Below are 15,006 nucleotides of genomic sequence, written 5' to 3'. Positions count from 1 at the left end.
GAGTGTGCAGCATGACAGAGGAGCTGACAGAGAGCAGAGCTATGACATAACTAGAATAATCACTGTGAAAAACCATATCATGTTGCTGCTGATCTGTTTCATGTTGCTGCTGATCTGTTTCAATGTTGATGTGTTCATGCGTGCACATCTGCTCACAGACTCATGTTCATGTTTGTGCTGATGTTCAATGTTTTATGTTATGAGTGCTTAGTGTATATTTAGTTGATGTTTTTCTTAGTTCATATCTTAGATGTTATTACTGTTTTTCTTATACATTTTATTGTTGGATGCAACTGGGACCCTGTGTACATAATTTCGCTCCACCACATGTACCACATGAGGTGCGAATGACAATAAAGAAACTCTGACTCTGACTCTGACTCTGACTGAGTTAAATGTGGAGAATCAACCCACTGCACAAACTTTCTTTTGTGTATCACAGATGAAGATAAATCTGAGCCTGAATTCTGGGAGTTATTCTGCTGACCGTGAACTAAAACATGAGAAAACATCAGTTTATTACAAATAAAACACGGCAAAGATCAACTCCTGGAGATCTGAAGAACTGATGACCCCATCAGCTGCAACTCATGATTTACTAATGAAACTATGACCCTCTTTACATTCAAATACTTTGTTTAAATTCTGCTGAAACTCACAGATGACACAGCTTTCCTCGTTACTTGAGTACACGGTAGTATTTCTACTACACTCCACAGTATTTGTACTATAGTTCTTTGTGTTTTACTCTTTACCTGATAACATTTCCTCCACAGTATTTGTACTATAGTACTTTGTGTTTTACTCTGTACCTGAGTACTTTTCCTCCACTGCATTTGTACTAGCCTGTACTTTGTGTTTTACTCTGTACAAGAACACTTTTCCATCCATCCATCCAGTACTATAGTACTTTGTGTTGAGTACTTTTCCTCCACAGTATTTGTACTATAGTACTCAGTGTTTTCCTCTGTACCCAAGTACTTATCCTCCAGAGTATTTGTGCTATAGTACTCTATGTTTTGCTCTTTACCAGAGTACTTTTCCTCTACAGTTTTTATACTACAGTTCATTCTTTACCCGAGTACTTTGCCTCCGCAGTATTTGTACTATAGAACTCCGTGCTTTTCTCTTTACCTCAGAACTTTACCTCCACAGTATTTATACTACAGTACTTTGTTTTCTCACCACAGCCACTGAATGAGGCGTCGGTCCATTAAACTCTCTGCATCTTCTCTTCTCACCGACCATCATCTTCATCATTTTCCTCACAACTTCCGGCTCTTCTTCTTTAGTTTATGTTATATTATTATTTTGTAACTTCAGCTGTAAACTGTTAAAACACATCCGTTCCTAGGGGACGTCGCAGTTCCGTTACCATGGTAACAGTTAAACACACGCGCCTCATGGCGGCTCACGGCAAGCCATCCGGGTCAAATACTCGTGAATATTTCACGTGAGTCTGACGCGCAAACAATGCGTAAAGTATGTATTGTTTGCGCGTAAGAAGTTCACACGAAAACTGTGTTAACAACGTGTAAAAACACGCACTTTACGCAGTATTTTCGCGTTAATTGGGTTTTATTTTAAGGCGCAGTTTATCCATGATTTTAGCAAACGAGCGTCAGGCTGCAAGTGCGCATGCGCAGTTTTGCTCGAACTCTAGGTGTCGTAAATCATTCCCATCCAGATGTGTTGTGCACAAATGTGCCTAATGAATGACATGATGGTATTTAATTCATATTTCCTTTAGGTTAAACCCCGACTTTTCAGTTGTTAAAATTAATTAAATAAATAGGACAAACGATTAAAAAAAAAAAAATCGCCTGTTACTTTATGTTTTACTATGGCGCCATCTGTTGGACACTCTGGTTGTTGCCACCGTTAGTCTAGTTATCGTCGTCCTCTATAGGTCCTTCTCAAAAAAATTAGCATATTGTGATAAAGGTCATTATTTTCCATAATGTAATGATAAAAATGAAACTTTCATATATTTCAGATTCATTGCACACCAACTGAAATATTTCATGTCTTTAATTGTTTTAATACTGATGATTATGGCATACAGCTCATGAAAACCCAAAATGCCTGTCCCAAAAAATTAGCATATTTCATCCCACCAATGAAAGACAAGTGTTTTTAATACAAAAAACGCCAACCTTCAAATAATCATGTTCAGTTATGCACTCAATACTTGGTCGGGAATCCTTTTGCATGAATGACTGCTTCAATGCTGCGTGGCATGGAGGCAATCAGCCTGTGGCACTGCTGAGGTGTTATGGAGGCCCAGGATGCTTCGATAGCAGCCTTAAGCTCATCCAGAGTGTTGGGTCTTGCATCTCTCAACTTTCTCTTCACAATATCCCACAGGTTCTCTATGGGGTTCAGGTCAGGAGAGTTGGCAGGCCAATTGAGCACAGTAATACCATGGTCAGTAAACCATTTACCAGTGGTTTTGGCACTGTGAGCAGGTGCCAGGTCGTGCTGAAAAATGAAATCTTCATCTCCATAAAGCTTTTCAGCAGATGGAAGCATGAAGTGCTCCAAAATCTCCTGATAGCTAGCTGCATTGACCCTGCCCTTGATAAAACACAGTGGACCAACACCAGCAGATGACACGGCACCCCAGACCATCACTGACTGTGGGTGCTTCACACTGGACTTCTGGCATTTCGGCATTTCCTTCTCCCCAGTCTTCCTCCAGACTCTGGCACCTTGATTTCCGAATGACATGCAAAATTTGCTTTCATCTGAAAAAAGTACTTTGGACCACTGAGCAACAGTCCAGTGCTGCTTCTCTGTAGACCAGGTCAGGTGCTTCTGCCGCTGTTTCTGGTTCAAAAGTGGCTTGACCTGGGGAATGTGGCACCTGTAGCCCATTTCCTGCACACGCCTGTGCACGGTGGCTCTGGATGTTTCTACTCCAGACTCAGTCCACTGCTTCCGCGGGTCCCCCAAGGTCTGGAATTGGCCCTTCTCCACAATCCTCCTCAGGGTCCGGTCACCTCTTCTCGTTGTGCAGCGTTTTCTGCCACACTTTTCCCTTCCCACAGACTTCCCACTGAGGTGCCTTGATACAGCACTCTGGGAACAGCCTATTCGTTCAGCAAATTCTTTCTGTGTCTTACCCTCTTGCTTGAGGGTGTCAATGATGGCCTTCTGGACAGCAGTCAGGTCGGCAGTCTTACCCATGATTGCGGTTTTGAGTAATGAACAAGGCTGGGAGTTTTTAAAAGCCTCAGGAATCTTTTGCAGGTGTTTAGAGTTACGTCGTTGATTCAGATGGTTAGGTTAATAGCTTGTTTAGAGAACCTTTTCATGATATGCTAATTCGGTCTCCTCTGAGCTTACGCTTTGTCTTCGGCACACTCAGGAGCAGCTGATCACATGACCTGAGGGATCGAGAGGGTGTGTACGGATGTAGCAACTCAGATAGTTAGGGTGGGGCAAGTCCATTTAGAGCTTTAAAAGCAAATAAAATAATTTTAAAATGAATCCTACAATGTACGAGCAGCCAGTGCAGGGTGGCTAAATGTGGTCAAACTTTTGTGTACCAGTTAAAAGCCGTGCAGCAGCATTCTGTACCCTCTGAAGCTGACAGATACACGAGTCACTGATTCCTGTGTAGAGTACGTTACAGTAGTCCAGCCGAGTGGTCACAAAAGCGTGGATTACTGTTACTCCAAATGCTGAGAAATAATTGGCTTTGATAATTGGCCTCAGATGGAAAACATTAGATTTAACACCTGCTCTGATGTGATTATTTTTTAACTTTAGTCCAGCATCAACTTTGACTCCTGGGTTTGTAATTGTTGGGCTGATGTACTGGGCCAAAGTCCAAAGACCCATCACCTCTGTTTCTCCTTCAATTAACTTTAAGAAGTTCACAGCCGGGGCAGCACGGTGGCGCAACTGGTAGAGCTGCTGCCTCTCAGCGAACAGGTCCCTGGTTCAAACCCCGGTCCAGGGGCCTTCTGGGTGGAGTTTGCATGTTCTCTCCGTGCATGCGTGGGTTTTCTCCGGGTACTCCGGTTTCCTCCCACAGACCAAAAACATGCATGTTAGGCTGATTGGTAACTCTAAATTGTCCCTAGGTGTGAGTGAGAGAGTGAATGGTTGTTTGTTTCGTTTGTCTCTATGTGGCCCTGTGATGGACTTGCGACCTGTCCAGGGTGTACCCCGCCCCTCGCACAGTGATTGCTGGACATGGGCACCAGCGACCCCCGTGACCCAAAATGGAATAAACGGGTAAAGATAATGGATGGATGGAAGTTCACAGCCATCCAGGTTTTGATGTCCTCCAGACATGAAAACAGAGAGTTGGAGTCCTTTTTATTTAGCAAGACATATATCTGTGTATCATCCGAGTCACAATGAAAGGAGATCCTATATTTTCTAAAAAAAAATGGAGCCAAGACGGAGCAGGTACAGCGTGAAGAGGAGGGGGCCTAAAACTGAGCTCTGTGGAACCCCACACAAAAGAGTTGCAGAGGAGGACACATGGTCACCATGGCAGACACAGAACTTCAATAATAAAAAACACACAAAAACACAATTTGAAGGTGAACATCAGTTTTATTTTGTACCAGGAAAGGCACATTGTTACACTGAATCCGAGTGTTTAGGCTATATAATAACGTACGCATCAACACAGGCAGTGCATATACCGCACCATTCCCATTAATAAATGTAACAGTAACGTTTACACAGTTTTAGCACACAAAAGAGTTAGCGCGTAACAGTTTGAGCATACGAGGAAGGACATGTGCACCCTGTCGTCCACACAGCTTTATCAGCCTCTAACACTGAAGGAGATATCAGCAGCACACGGCGGTTTTCAGAGAGTCCATAAAAGTGTCTGTTTTAGAGACATCAGTTCCACATTTGTTCATTTCCACACTACTTTAGTTTTGGTTGCATAAAACAAGTCATGTTGCATCTGCTTTTTCTCTCAAAACGCACATTTAACAGCCCAACATGTTGAGTGCTAAACTCTCCTCCTCCTTTGGCGAGCTGGTTGATTTCGTTAAAGCCCAAAGGCAGCCGGTTTATCACCCGACTATTTACACCTGCTGACACACAACGCCAAGAGCCATCCACACAGCAAACACTGTCAGGGAAACACTCAGAAAGTAATCACTGGATGTTCATCCAATTGCAACATGGTCATCAACAATATTCGACACATAAATGGCAATAACTCCGTCAACTTTCTGGATACTGAGCTAAAATCCAACGTTGTAGTAGCTGAGAGTCATATACATCACATAATCTAAGGGCCAGCATACCAACAGATCTTCTATAATCTTGCATAATATACAAAGTTGGACTAAAGCAGCTACAACTGTGTTCCTTCTCTTGTCTAAAACTCTTTAAGGCGGTGGGTGAAATGCATTCCTTTAAAGAATGCCTCTGTTCCAGTACACGTTCACTCCCATTGTACTGTCCCACTATGAGACCAGTACACGTTCACTCCCATTGTACTGTCCCACTATGAGACCAGTACACGTACTGTCCCACTATGAGACAAGGACAAGGAGCAAAACTCTGATAGAAATCCACACTCGGGGTGGACTGAACAAGTAGAGGAAACGCTCACAGCTTTTTCAGCATCCAGCAGTAGAAACCCGTCACATGACAGTTTGTTCAGGAAGTTGTTAGTTTAGATCTACAATAACAAACACGAAGGATGGACGTATGTTGTAGGAACAACACGTTAGAGAGCTGTGCTGCAACAATCCCATCTTTGAGTCTGAGCTCCCACAGGAGCTTTTTATCGTCCACCACCGACAGGAGATTGATGTTTGTGTATCTGTTAGCAAAATATTTCATGAACCACTGGACAAATTTTAATGAAACTTGCAAAAAACAAAAAAATCATCAAGCCAATTAAAGATGGCTGCCACAGCCAATTGACCTGAAAACTCCAAAATAGCTAAAACTCAGTCAATTACACAAATATTGGCTTCAAATCGGGTGTGGTAGTAGCTGAGACTGATCTCCAAAACATAGTCTGAGCACAAAGAAATTGTGCCAAACCTTTAATTATTTGATTTTGTTTGCTATTAACTGCTTGGATTTGATTACTGTTTGGAGCCAATGAAAGATGGCTGCCACAGCTGAACTCAGTCAGCGCTACAGATTCAGCTAAGGTGTGGTGTGGTAGTAGCTGAGAGTCATTCAGAACACACACTGTACGTTGGAGTATTGCATTACATCAGCCAGCACATTTTGTTAAAGTTTTACAAACCGTCATCTCACAAGGTAATCTTGATTTAAACCTGGACATGACCGGTGACGGTGAACAATATGCCTTTAAGGAAAAATATTTAGGTCTTTCTTTGGAATACGTCGGGGCCAGAGCTGAGACAAAGCTCCCAATGTTCCTGTGTTTGGTTCGTTCATCTCGAGGTGAACATCAGATGATTTTCATGCAGTGATGAATGAATCCATTAGTGACGTTGTGCTGGCACTATAACATGGCTTTTTATTTAGCTTTCGTAATGTCAGCTGTTAATCATTTAACAGTGACGCAGAGTGAAGGTCCTGTTGGACAGAATGAATACACTTGTGGGTCACTGTAACACATCACAGCTGAGAAATGTTTTCCTTTCAGAATATATTTTCTGTTCACACGGGATGCAATTATTTAATACACATTACATGTATATTAGTATATCATTAATAATATAATTATTAATATTACTTTGTTGGCTTTTAAATGTTCCGTCAGTTCCCCCTCCCATCCAGTCAGTGTTTCACAATGTACCATTAATACCACGGACTTCTGAGTTGTCCTCCAACACCACTCTGAATCAGCTTTCTGCACCTTCAGTCACCAGGTTTCCACTAAAAGCAGAGCTAAAACTGATTCAACCGGAAGCTGAACGTTTTCCAAAGCCATAATAAACTTGACAAGGAAATAATGACATCATTTGAAAATGTTGTCGTTCACATTTTGCAGCTTCTCCTCGCAAGCGTCCCAAAGGCGGTCCTCTCAGGCACCAGGTATGGAGTCATTTCGGTGCAACGAAGCACAAACTGGTGCAGAAGTGGAAAAGAACTTGTGTTTGCACCCGTTCCTTTTCATTGTACGATATTTGGTGCTTTATCTCGAAGCGCCAGTGGACGTGCACATCCTGAAGATGCAGCCCTGCTTGTAATCTCTCTCAGCCTGGGAGCTTTAAAAACACGTGCCAGCTGCAGGAAACAAACCCTCTGCTTGGTTCTTCAGCTCTAGTGTTTGTCCAGAGGCTTGTTGAGTTTCTGTGTGCCGACTGTGTCACAGGCAGCTTTATCTGGGTCTGCCCTGCGACTGTCTTTTCTCGACATGTCTGGTTCCCAGAGAAAGAACTCGTGGAGGAGGGTGTTGACGGTGTCGGGACACTCCATCATGACCATGTGACTTCCTTCCTCAATGACCTTCAGAAAGGCAAACAAGAGGATCTGGAAACACAAAACAAATGCCAACGTTTAGGTCTGAAAGTGTCACAGAGCTGACAAGCGTTTTGCTACAGCGCCATGAAAACAACTTCTCCACAGTTTGTAAGTTTTGTGTTTGACTGGGACTTTACACAAAGTACAACACAAAGCAGTACATACTGGGAAGTGAAAAACATGACAAATGGTTTAAAAAAAAAATAATAATAATAATATATATATATATATATATATAATATATAATATATATATATATATATATATATATAGGCCCCTGGAGTGACCGAGTGAATGGTTTTTTGTCTCGTTTGTCTCTATGTGGCCCTGTGATGGACTTGCGACCCGTCCAGGGTGTACCCCGCCCCTTGCACAGTGATTGCTGGACATGGGCACCAGCGACCCCCATGACCCAAAATGGAATAAACGGGTAAAGATAATGGATGGATGGATAGTTGGAAAGGTTGGAAAAAAGTGGTGGTGAGTATTTGCATTCAGCCTCACTGAGTCAACACTTTGTAGAACCATCTTCAGCTGTAAGCTCATTCGTACCCATCTACTCACCACAGACTCATGTTCGTGCTGCTGTTGTTACACCATATTGTTTTACATTATTAGTGTTTAGTGTATATCTTTGATCTTTCAGCGTACCGTTTGGTGTTTGTTTAGCGTTTATATATTTAGCATATATCTTAGATCCTTATTTACTGTTTCTTTTTACACTTTATATTTAGCTATTTTTGGGTGTGACTGGGACCCTGTGTACATAATTTCATTCCACCTCATGTACCACATGTGGTGTGAATGACAATAAACCTACTTGAACTCTTTCAGGGTTTGTCAACTAAAACTTCCCATAGGGAGGTGACCCTCCCCTCAGTCTGAAGTCTTCTGCTTTTCTTTCAGGATTGTCCTGAATTTAACTCCATTCATCTTCCCGTCATCTCTGACCAGATTCCCTGTCCCTGCTGAAGCATCATTTATTCCTCACAGGGTTTTACACTGAGGTCACAAACTTCGGCTCTGGTCTGAGCAGAGCTCCTTCTTCTGCGTGTTAGCTGCGAGTCAAACTGCAGACAGGACTTCTTCTGGTTTTCTTCCAACAACTTCTTGTCACTCTTCCATAAAGGCCAGATTTGTGGAGCACAACTAACAGTTATCCTCCACCATAACCCTCAGCACTGGCTCACCTCAGGGATGTGTGCTGAGTCCTCTCCTGTTCACGCTGCTCACGTATGATTGTGCAGCTACCCATCCAGGCTGTCACATTGTAAAGTTTGCAGGTGGTGGGATGCATCACAAACAACGATGAGTCCAGCTACAAGCAGGAGGTGTAACACCCGGAGAGCTGGTGCAGGAAGAACAACCTTCACATCAATGTGAAGAAGACAAAGGAGATGGTTGTGGACTTCAGATGGAACAAACAAACCTGCCCCCGACCCCCACCCCACCCCCCCACCAACATAGGAGGATCTGCTGTGGAAGTGGTTACAGCTACAAGTACTTGTGTGTGCACCTGAATGACAACCTCAGCTGTAAGAAAGCTCATCAGAGACTCTACTTCCTCAGGTGGCTGAGATGAGCTGGTCTGGGAAGCTCAGTCCTCACCTCCTTCTACAGGTGTGCAGTCAAGGCCGGATTAACCATATGGGCAACTACCCAGGGGCCCTGGATCTCTGGGGCCCAGGGCAGTGAGGGCACAAGCTAAATATCTGGTTGTCTCCTGCTTTACTTGGAGCTCTGCGCTGCACAGAGAAACTGCTGCGCTTCCGCTGCATTTGTGCAGCCCTGCCTCCTCCCAGCTGCTGCAGCTCTCGGTTTTTTGTTTTTTTTTAATCGGATCTTCGACAGTGCGAACTGTCAATCAACTCAGAAGGCGTGTCAGTAACTGACCAATCGACGACCTCAATTTGTCCCCAAGGTAAACGCCCCTTACCTGTTGACAAGAACATCAGTTTTTTTTTCTTGAGAAACATCGTTTTAATTAAAACAATAAGTTTTATCTGTTGTGAGATGATTTTAGCAGTTTCACAGATTTTTAATCTACTTAATCTACGTCTTCTGTTACAAATAAAGTCCAGTTGTTTTTGTATTGAACGCTTTTTGAATTCTACTTAATGAAGAATATTATGACTTAAAATCGTTCATCAAACAGGAAGGAGGGATTATTATCTCTCCTCTTACTACAGTGAATGTTGTACTTTGTTATAAGTACGACTTTATTTATGGCATCAGAGAAAGCTGAGCTTCAGTTATCCACATCAAGTAAAATGTCATCAGCATGAGAAGAATGAATGTTTGAGATTAATCCAGTTTCTGATGTTTGACCAAACACTTTGTAGTGACATGAAAAAATGCTCGAGGGATTCATCTTGTGATTTACTAAAGACACACAAATCAACATCAAATTTAAATCTTCTTTGCAGAAACATGGCTACAGGATATATCTTATTTATTATTTTAAATGATTCTCCTTCACTTTAGGAGATTTAGACCATTTGACAAATTTAGAACGAGCAGAAGTCATACTGGTTTTATGATTTATACTGGGAGGTTTCTTGAATGAATCTTTGTTAAACTCAGTAAATCCTTTGTCACAAACATTCATTGATAATCTTGTTGCATTTGAAGTCAACTTAGTTACAGATATTTAATTTTAATTTGGGCATCAAATCGTCACCTTTGAATATATAATATTTTTAATTATTGAATCAGCTGTTGGTCAGGTTACTTCTTGTTGTACCATTAACTCTAAAATAGTTACTGAATCAAGTGTTTACTTCCATCCATCCATGGGGGTACCAGCCTAAGTAGGGAGGTCCAGACTTCCCTCCCCCCAGACACTTGGACCAGCTCCTCCAGGGGAATCCTGAGGTGTTCCAAGTGTTTACTTATGTAGGTAAAACTAGATGTTAAACAACCATTAAAATACAACAGGATGCAGGAAATGGCATCTACTTTATTCAAACTTTTCTGGGGGAGGACCCCCAGACCCCCCATCAGTGTGTCCCCCCACCACACATATTATAAATGCTTATGAAACACCAGTGATCAACACTTTACTAAACAAGTACACATGTGGTGTCATGTGGTGTTCAAAGTGCGTTCAACTTAATTCAGTCTTGATTTGTGTCAATGAGCATTTGGAGTTTTTTACATAAAAATACACTTAACAATTAGAATTTTAAGTATATTTACTGTATATTATGGTAATTTATTCTGTATTTTGCCAGATTATGGTGATTCTGGGGTCGTGATGATGGGGCCCTTGAAGATTGTTGCCCAGGGTACAGCGAAGTGTTAATCTGGCCCTGTGTGCAGTGGAGAGCATCCTGTGCTCCAGCATCAACGTGTGGCATGGAGGCTGCACAGCTGCAGAAAGAAAAGCTTTGCAGAGAGTGGTGAAGGCTGCACAGAAGATGTTGGAGTCAGTCTCCCCACCATCACAGACATCTACACCTACAGTTTCAGGAAGAGGGCCACCCGCATCATGAAGGGCCCCACTCACCCAGCATACACACTTTTTTTCCCACTCCCCTCAGGAAGGAGGTTAAGGAGCATTAAGTGTAGAACCACTAGACTGAGGAACAGCTTCTACCCTGAAGCTGTTAAGTCTCATGAATCTAACCAGAATAATCAGTGTGAAAAAATCCCACCATGCTGATCTGTTTCATGTTGCTGCTGATCTGTTTCATGTTCCTGCTGATCTGTTTCATGTGGCTGCTGATCTGTTTCATGTTGCTGCTGATCTGTTTCATGTTGCTGCTGATCTGTTTCATGTTGCTGCTGATCTGTTTCATGTTGCTGTGTTCATTCGTGCTCATCTGCTCACATGTTCATGCTGCTGTTCAACATAATGTTTTAATGCTATTAGTGCTTAGTGTATATTTAGTTGATGCTTTTCTTAGTTAATATCTTAGATGTTATCATTGTTTTTCTTTTACATTTTATTGTTGGATGTAACTGGGACCTTGTGTACATAATTTCATTCCACCACATGTACCACATGGGGTGCGTATGACAATAAAGAAACTGACTCTAAAATGTGTAAATAGAGTGTGCATACATTTTAAAAGCTCAATGTTTGGATGCAGATTTTTATTTTACCTCTGCCATGCGCTGGTCCTCCTCCACCGGCACAAACTTGTCACACATGCCGTGAACCAACAGGATGGGCACGGTGAGTTCAGCATGGTAGACCTCATCTCCCTCAGGCCAGTACTGACCACTCATCATGGCTCTCAGGACAAATGGAGACACGTTGAAAGCGTTACCCTGCTTCAACAGCTGCTTCTCTTTGGCACCTTGACGAGCAAACCCAGCTCTACGGGGTTAAAAAACCACAAACACAAAAAAATTAAAGGTGAAGTTCATATTTTGTAGAAGTGGTTTGTTTTCTTTCCTCTCTGACATTTGAAATCATTCACAGCATCAAAAGCAGCTCTTACTTCAGGAAGCTCCAGGCCAGACAAGGTGACAGACAGTGGAGGACACAAGATGGAAGCTGGAAGATGGAGCAGAGGCTGGGCTCCAGAGCTGTGGGACCCCCTCCATTGATCATCACCACCTTGTGGACTAGATCAGGATATTCATGGGCCAGGAAGGTGCAAAATGACACTCTGTAAGAGACGGTGGGATGATAGCGTCACGCTAACGACGTGTTCGTCACAAATCAAAAGCAGCTTTGATGAGAGAAATTCTGCCTGTGAAAATGTAGCATCGATGCTAAAAGCTCAATGACTTTGCAGACAAAACTGTAACTGAGTTGGTAAAAAAAAAAGAAAAGCTAAACACTATTAGGAGCTAAACACTTGATAACAGCCAGAAGTATCAAAATGCTAACTGAAAAATAAATAAAATCACTAGCTAAAAGCTAAAAGTAGTAAGAGGCCTAATCAAAGCCTAATGTAGCAAAAGGATAGCTAGTTAACTTAAAGGAAGCAAAAGGCCAGTTAAAATAGTAAAATTATAGCCAAAGATATCAAATGGCAATCTAAAAGCTCAAGTAGCTTAGGATAGCTAGTAGCTAAAAAGTTAAATGTGAGCTAAACATTTAACTACAAGTAGTAAGCAGCTAATAAAAGGCACAAAAGGGTAGCTAAAAGTAGCAAAATGGTTAGCTAAGTGTATCAAATTTCTAGAAGCTAAAGTAGCAAAAGGCCGGCTAAAAGCTAAAAATATCAATAGACTAACGAAAACCTAAAAGTATAAATATGCTAGAAGCTAAAGTAGCAAAAAGCTGTCCAAAAGTTGTAATAACTAAAAGACCAACTAAACTAGGAGCCGAGATGGGACCAGAAAGTCACGGCTCAACTCCCAGCCACTCTGCCGTGGTGTCTCTGAGCAAGACATCCCATCCCTACTGCTCCCTGAACACTCAGTAGCTGCCCACTGCTCCACCTGGGTGTATCCCAGGTGCGATGGAATACAGAGAACTAATTTTGTCATTGTATGAGAACATACAATGAACACATAACACTTGTACTTAAACTAACTAGCTATATGCTAAAAGTGACTAAAGGCTAGTTAAAAGCTAAAAGTAGTGCTCTGGTAGGTGTGAGAATGGTACCTGAAAGCTACAAGAAAAGGCTTGCTCAACGCAACGTGGTAAAAGGAAGCAAAACACTTGCTGGAATTAAAATGTAATAAAAGCTAGCTATGATCTAAAAGTAACAGAATACTAGCTTAAAGCTAAAGGTAGCATAGGAAGACAACTGCAGACCAAGTATGCTGAAGCAAACTTCAAAGTTTTGAAGGACTTCAATAGATCTTAATGTGTTTTTATGAGGAACACATTTCTAAATCAAGTTTACTATTTTAACAAATATAAAACAAAAACAATAAAAACAGAAGTCAGAGCATCCATATCCTAGAAATGACAAAAAATATATAATGCAGAAGTAGATTTTCTACAACTGCATGTAAATAAAAACAGGAAAAGCTGACTCAGCGTTCTCAAAAGTATGTCTGGCACTGTCCGACAACATTTTTCCAAACCACATAATTTCTGATCAAAGCTCCTGAAAGCTCCTCACCCGTACGAGTGGCCAATGAGAATGTTGCGTTTCCGCGCGTATCTCTTAAAGATGGCCCGCAGGTCTTCTGCCAGAGCATAGAACGTGTAAGCTGCTGCGATCTGCGGAGCAGTGCTGGCTCCGTGTCCCGCCAAGTCCGGCGCTATGACCTCATAGCCCAGACGGGAGAAGAAGTCCAGCTGACTGCTCCAAATGTCCAGAGAGCCTCCTACGCCATGAATAAAGAACAGGGCCACATCCGAATGCGTTCCTTTGCAGCTCGAGATAACCCGCTTCGAGTCAATGAGCACTGTGCGCTTAGGCTTGCGACGGCGGCGGCGAGGGGGTGGAGCAGGTTTCTGCTCTTCAGAGGATAACAAGCCTGGAGGTGGAGCAGGGTTTGGGTCTGGAGACGAGGGCAGCTCTTTGTAGTCGGCCAGCTCCACCTCCACGGTGCTACAGGGCTCCAAATCCCCATCCTGGCACTGCAAGATTTCAGAGTGCAAAACGTCGCCAAGGTTCTCGATCACCAGCTGGCCGTTGCGGTAAACTGTGATCTTCCTTTTGCAGTGGACGCTGGTGCCAGCACTGTCACTGTCAGAGTTCTCGTCATCACAGCCAGCATCCGTCTTCACCAGGCCTGCATCTGTGTCGGGAGGCTGATGCTCAGGAACAATATGCCGCACTCGCAAGACCCTCCCGGGTTTCACCTCCACAAACTCAAACCCATCGGAGGCTTCGGACAACTCCAGAGGCAAGACAAGACTGGCAGTCTTCCCCGTCAGACAGCACAGGATCCCGTCAGTAATGCTGGTCAGCATGGTACTTCTCTGCAACAGAAACATTACAAAAGTACTAAGAACAGGAACTATGGAGTACCGCACAGTACAGTTCAAAACATGATACGTGACTCCAGTATACAGTTACTATGGCCACACAGCACTCTGAAAATAGAACCAAATATCAAACAATGAATACACAGCAAGTCTGAGAAGTAAAAGGTATAGACTTATCTTTGTATTAATACAAGCTGCCAAAAGACAAAGGCAGGCGTGTGCATGTGTCTGTTAGCACAATATCACACAAACAACTGGATAAATACATTTAAAAAACAACGTTCTGGGAAAAAAAAAAGATTGAAAATCTGTAACTGGTTCACTTTTGAAATCATCCCAATTCAAGATGGCATCCGAGGCCAACTAAGATCAGAAATCACAAAAATGGTAATAGTTCAAATGTGGCCCTTGTGGACATCTTATCTGGCCCCCAAGATGATATGTTAAACAAAAAATACTTTCATCACTTGATTTTTTTCAGTAATCTTCGATTATGATGTTGAAAGTGCAACAGAGAACATCAAAGGAGACCAATCAGACTCTTGTTGAGGAACCTGCAACCAAGAAAAGATGCTGGGTATCTGATTTGAGTTTATGTACTTTCTGAAACCGACCCTTAGTTTGAGAAAGGTTTTAATTTTGGCCCCTTTGCAAGTGGGTTTGACACCTGTGATATATAGTAAAGGTGAGCGCTGTTGACCTCAACCAGTGATGCTGTCAGG

The 15,006-nt window shown here is 42.5% G+C and overlaps 2 protein-coding genes across 2 annotated transcripts in view; both read right to left on the bottom strand.

Annotated features, from left to right (window-relative positions):
- Window positions 1-1,251, bottom strand: part of cfap53 (cilia and flagella associated protein 53) — a 12,032-nt gene extending 10,781 nt beyond the window's left edge. Inside the window, exon 1 of the mRNA XM_037682019.1 lies at window positions 1,186-1,251. Within this exon, the coding sequence (XP_037537947.1) occupies window positions 1,186-1,251 (66 nt within the window). The remainder of the gene's footprint in view (window positions 1-1,185) is intronic.
- A 5,853-nt stretch (window positions 1,252-7,104) lies between these two features.
- On the bottom strand, window positions 7,105-14,277 carry LOC119414430 (protein ABHD8). Its single transcript, XM_037681522.1, has 4 exons — window positions 13,470-14,277; window positions 11,883-12,053; window positions 11,542-11,758; window positions 7,105-7,443 (listed from the first exon to the last, which is right to left on the bottom strand). Exons 1-4 carry the CDS (start codon window positions 14,267-14,269, stop codon window positions 7,234-7,236), a joined length of 1,398 nt encoding a protein of 465 aa, XP_037537450.1. The 5' UTR covers window positions 14,270-14,277; the 3' UTR covers window positions 7,105-7,233.
- Between the last annotated feature and the right edge of the window lie 729 nt (window positions 14,278-15,006).

Source organism: Nematolebias whitei, chromosome 9 (genome assembly GCF_014905685.2).
Source record: "Nematolebias whitei isolate Nwh7 chromosome 9, NemWhi1, whole genome shotgun sequence".
Lineage (NCBI taxonomy): Eukaryota > Metazoa > Chordata > Actinopteri > Cyprinodontiformes > Rivulidae > Nematolebias > Nematolebias whitei.
This window is presented reverse-complemented; position numbering and strand designations above follow the sequence as displayed.

Bases quoted from the DNA above. Each gene is read 5' to 3' on its own strand.
- LOC119414430 (XM_037681522.1), bottom strand. From the start codon at position 14,269: ATGCTGACCAGCATTACTGACGGGATCCTGTGCTGTCTGACGGGGAAG. The intron at 12,054-13,469 runs GTGAGGAGCTTT...CGTCTCTTACAG, and splicing joins CTCATTGGCCACTCGTACGG to AGTGTCATTTTGCACCTTCC. The intron at 11,759-11,882 runs GTAAGAGCTGCT...TTAACCCCGTAG, and splicing joins CTGGCCTGGAGCTTCCTGAA to AGCTGGGTTTGCTCGTCAAG.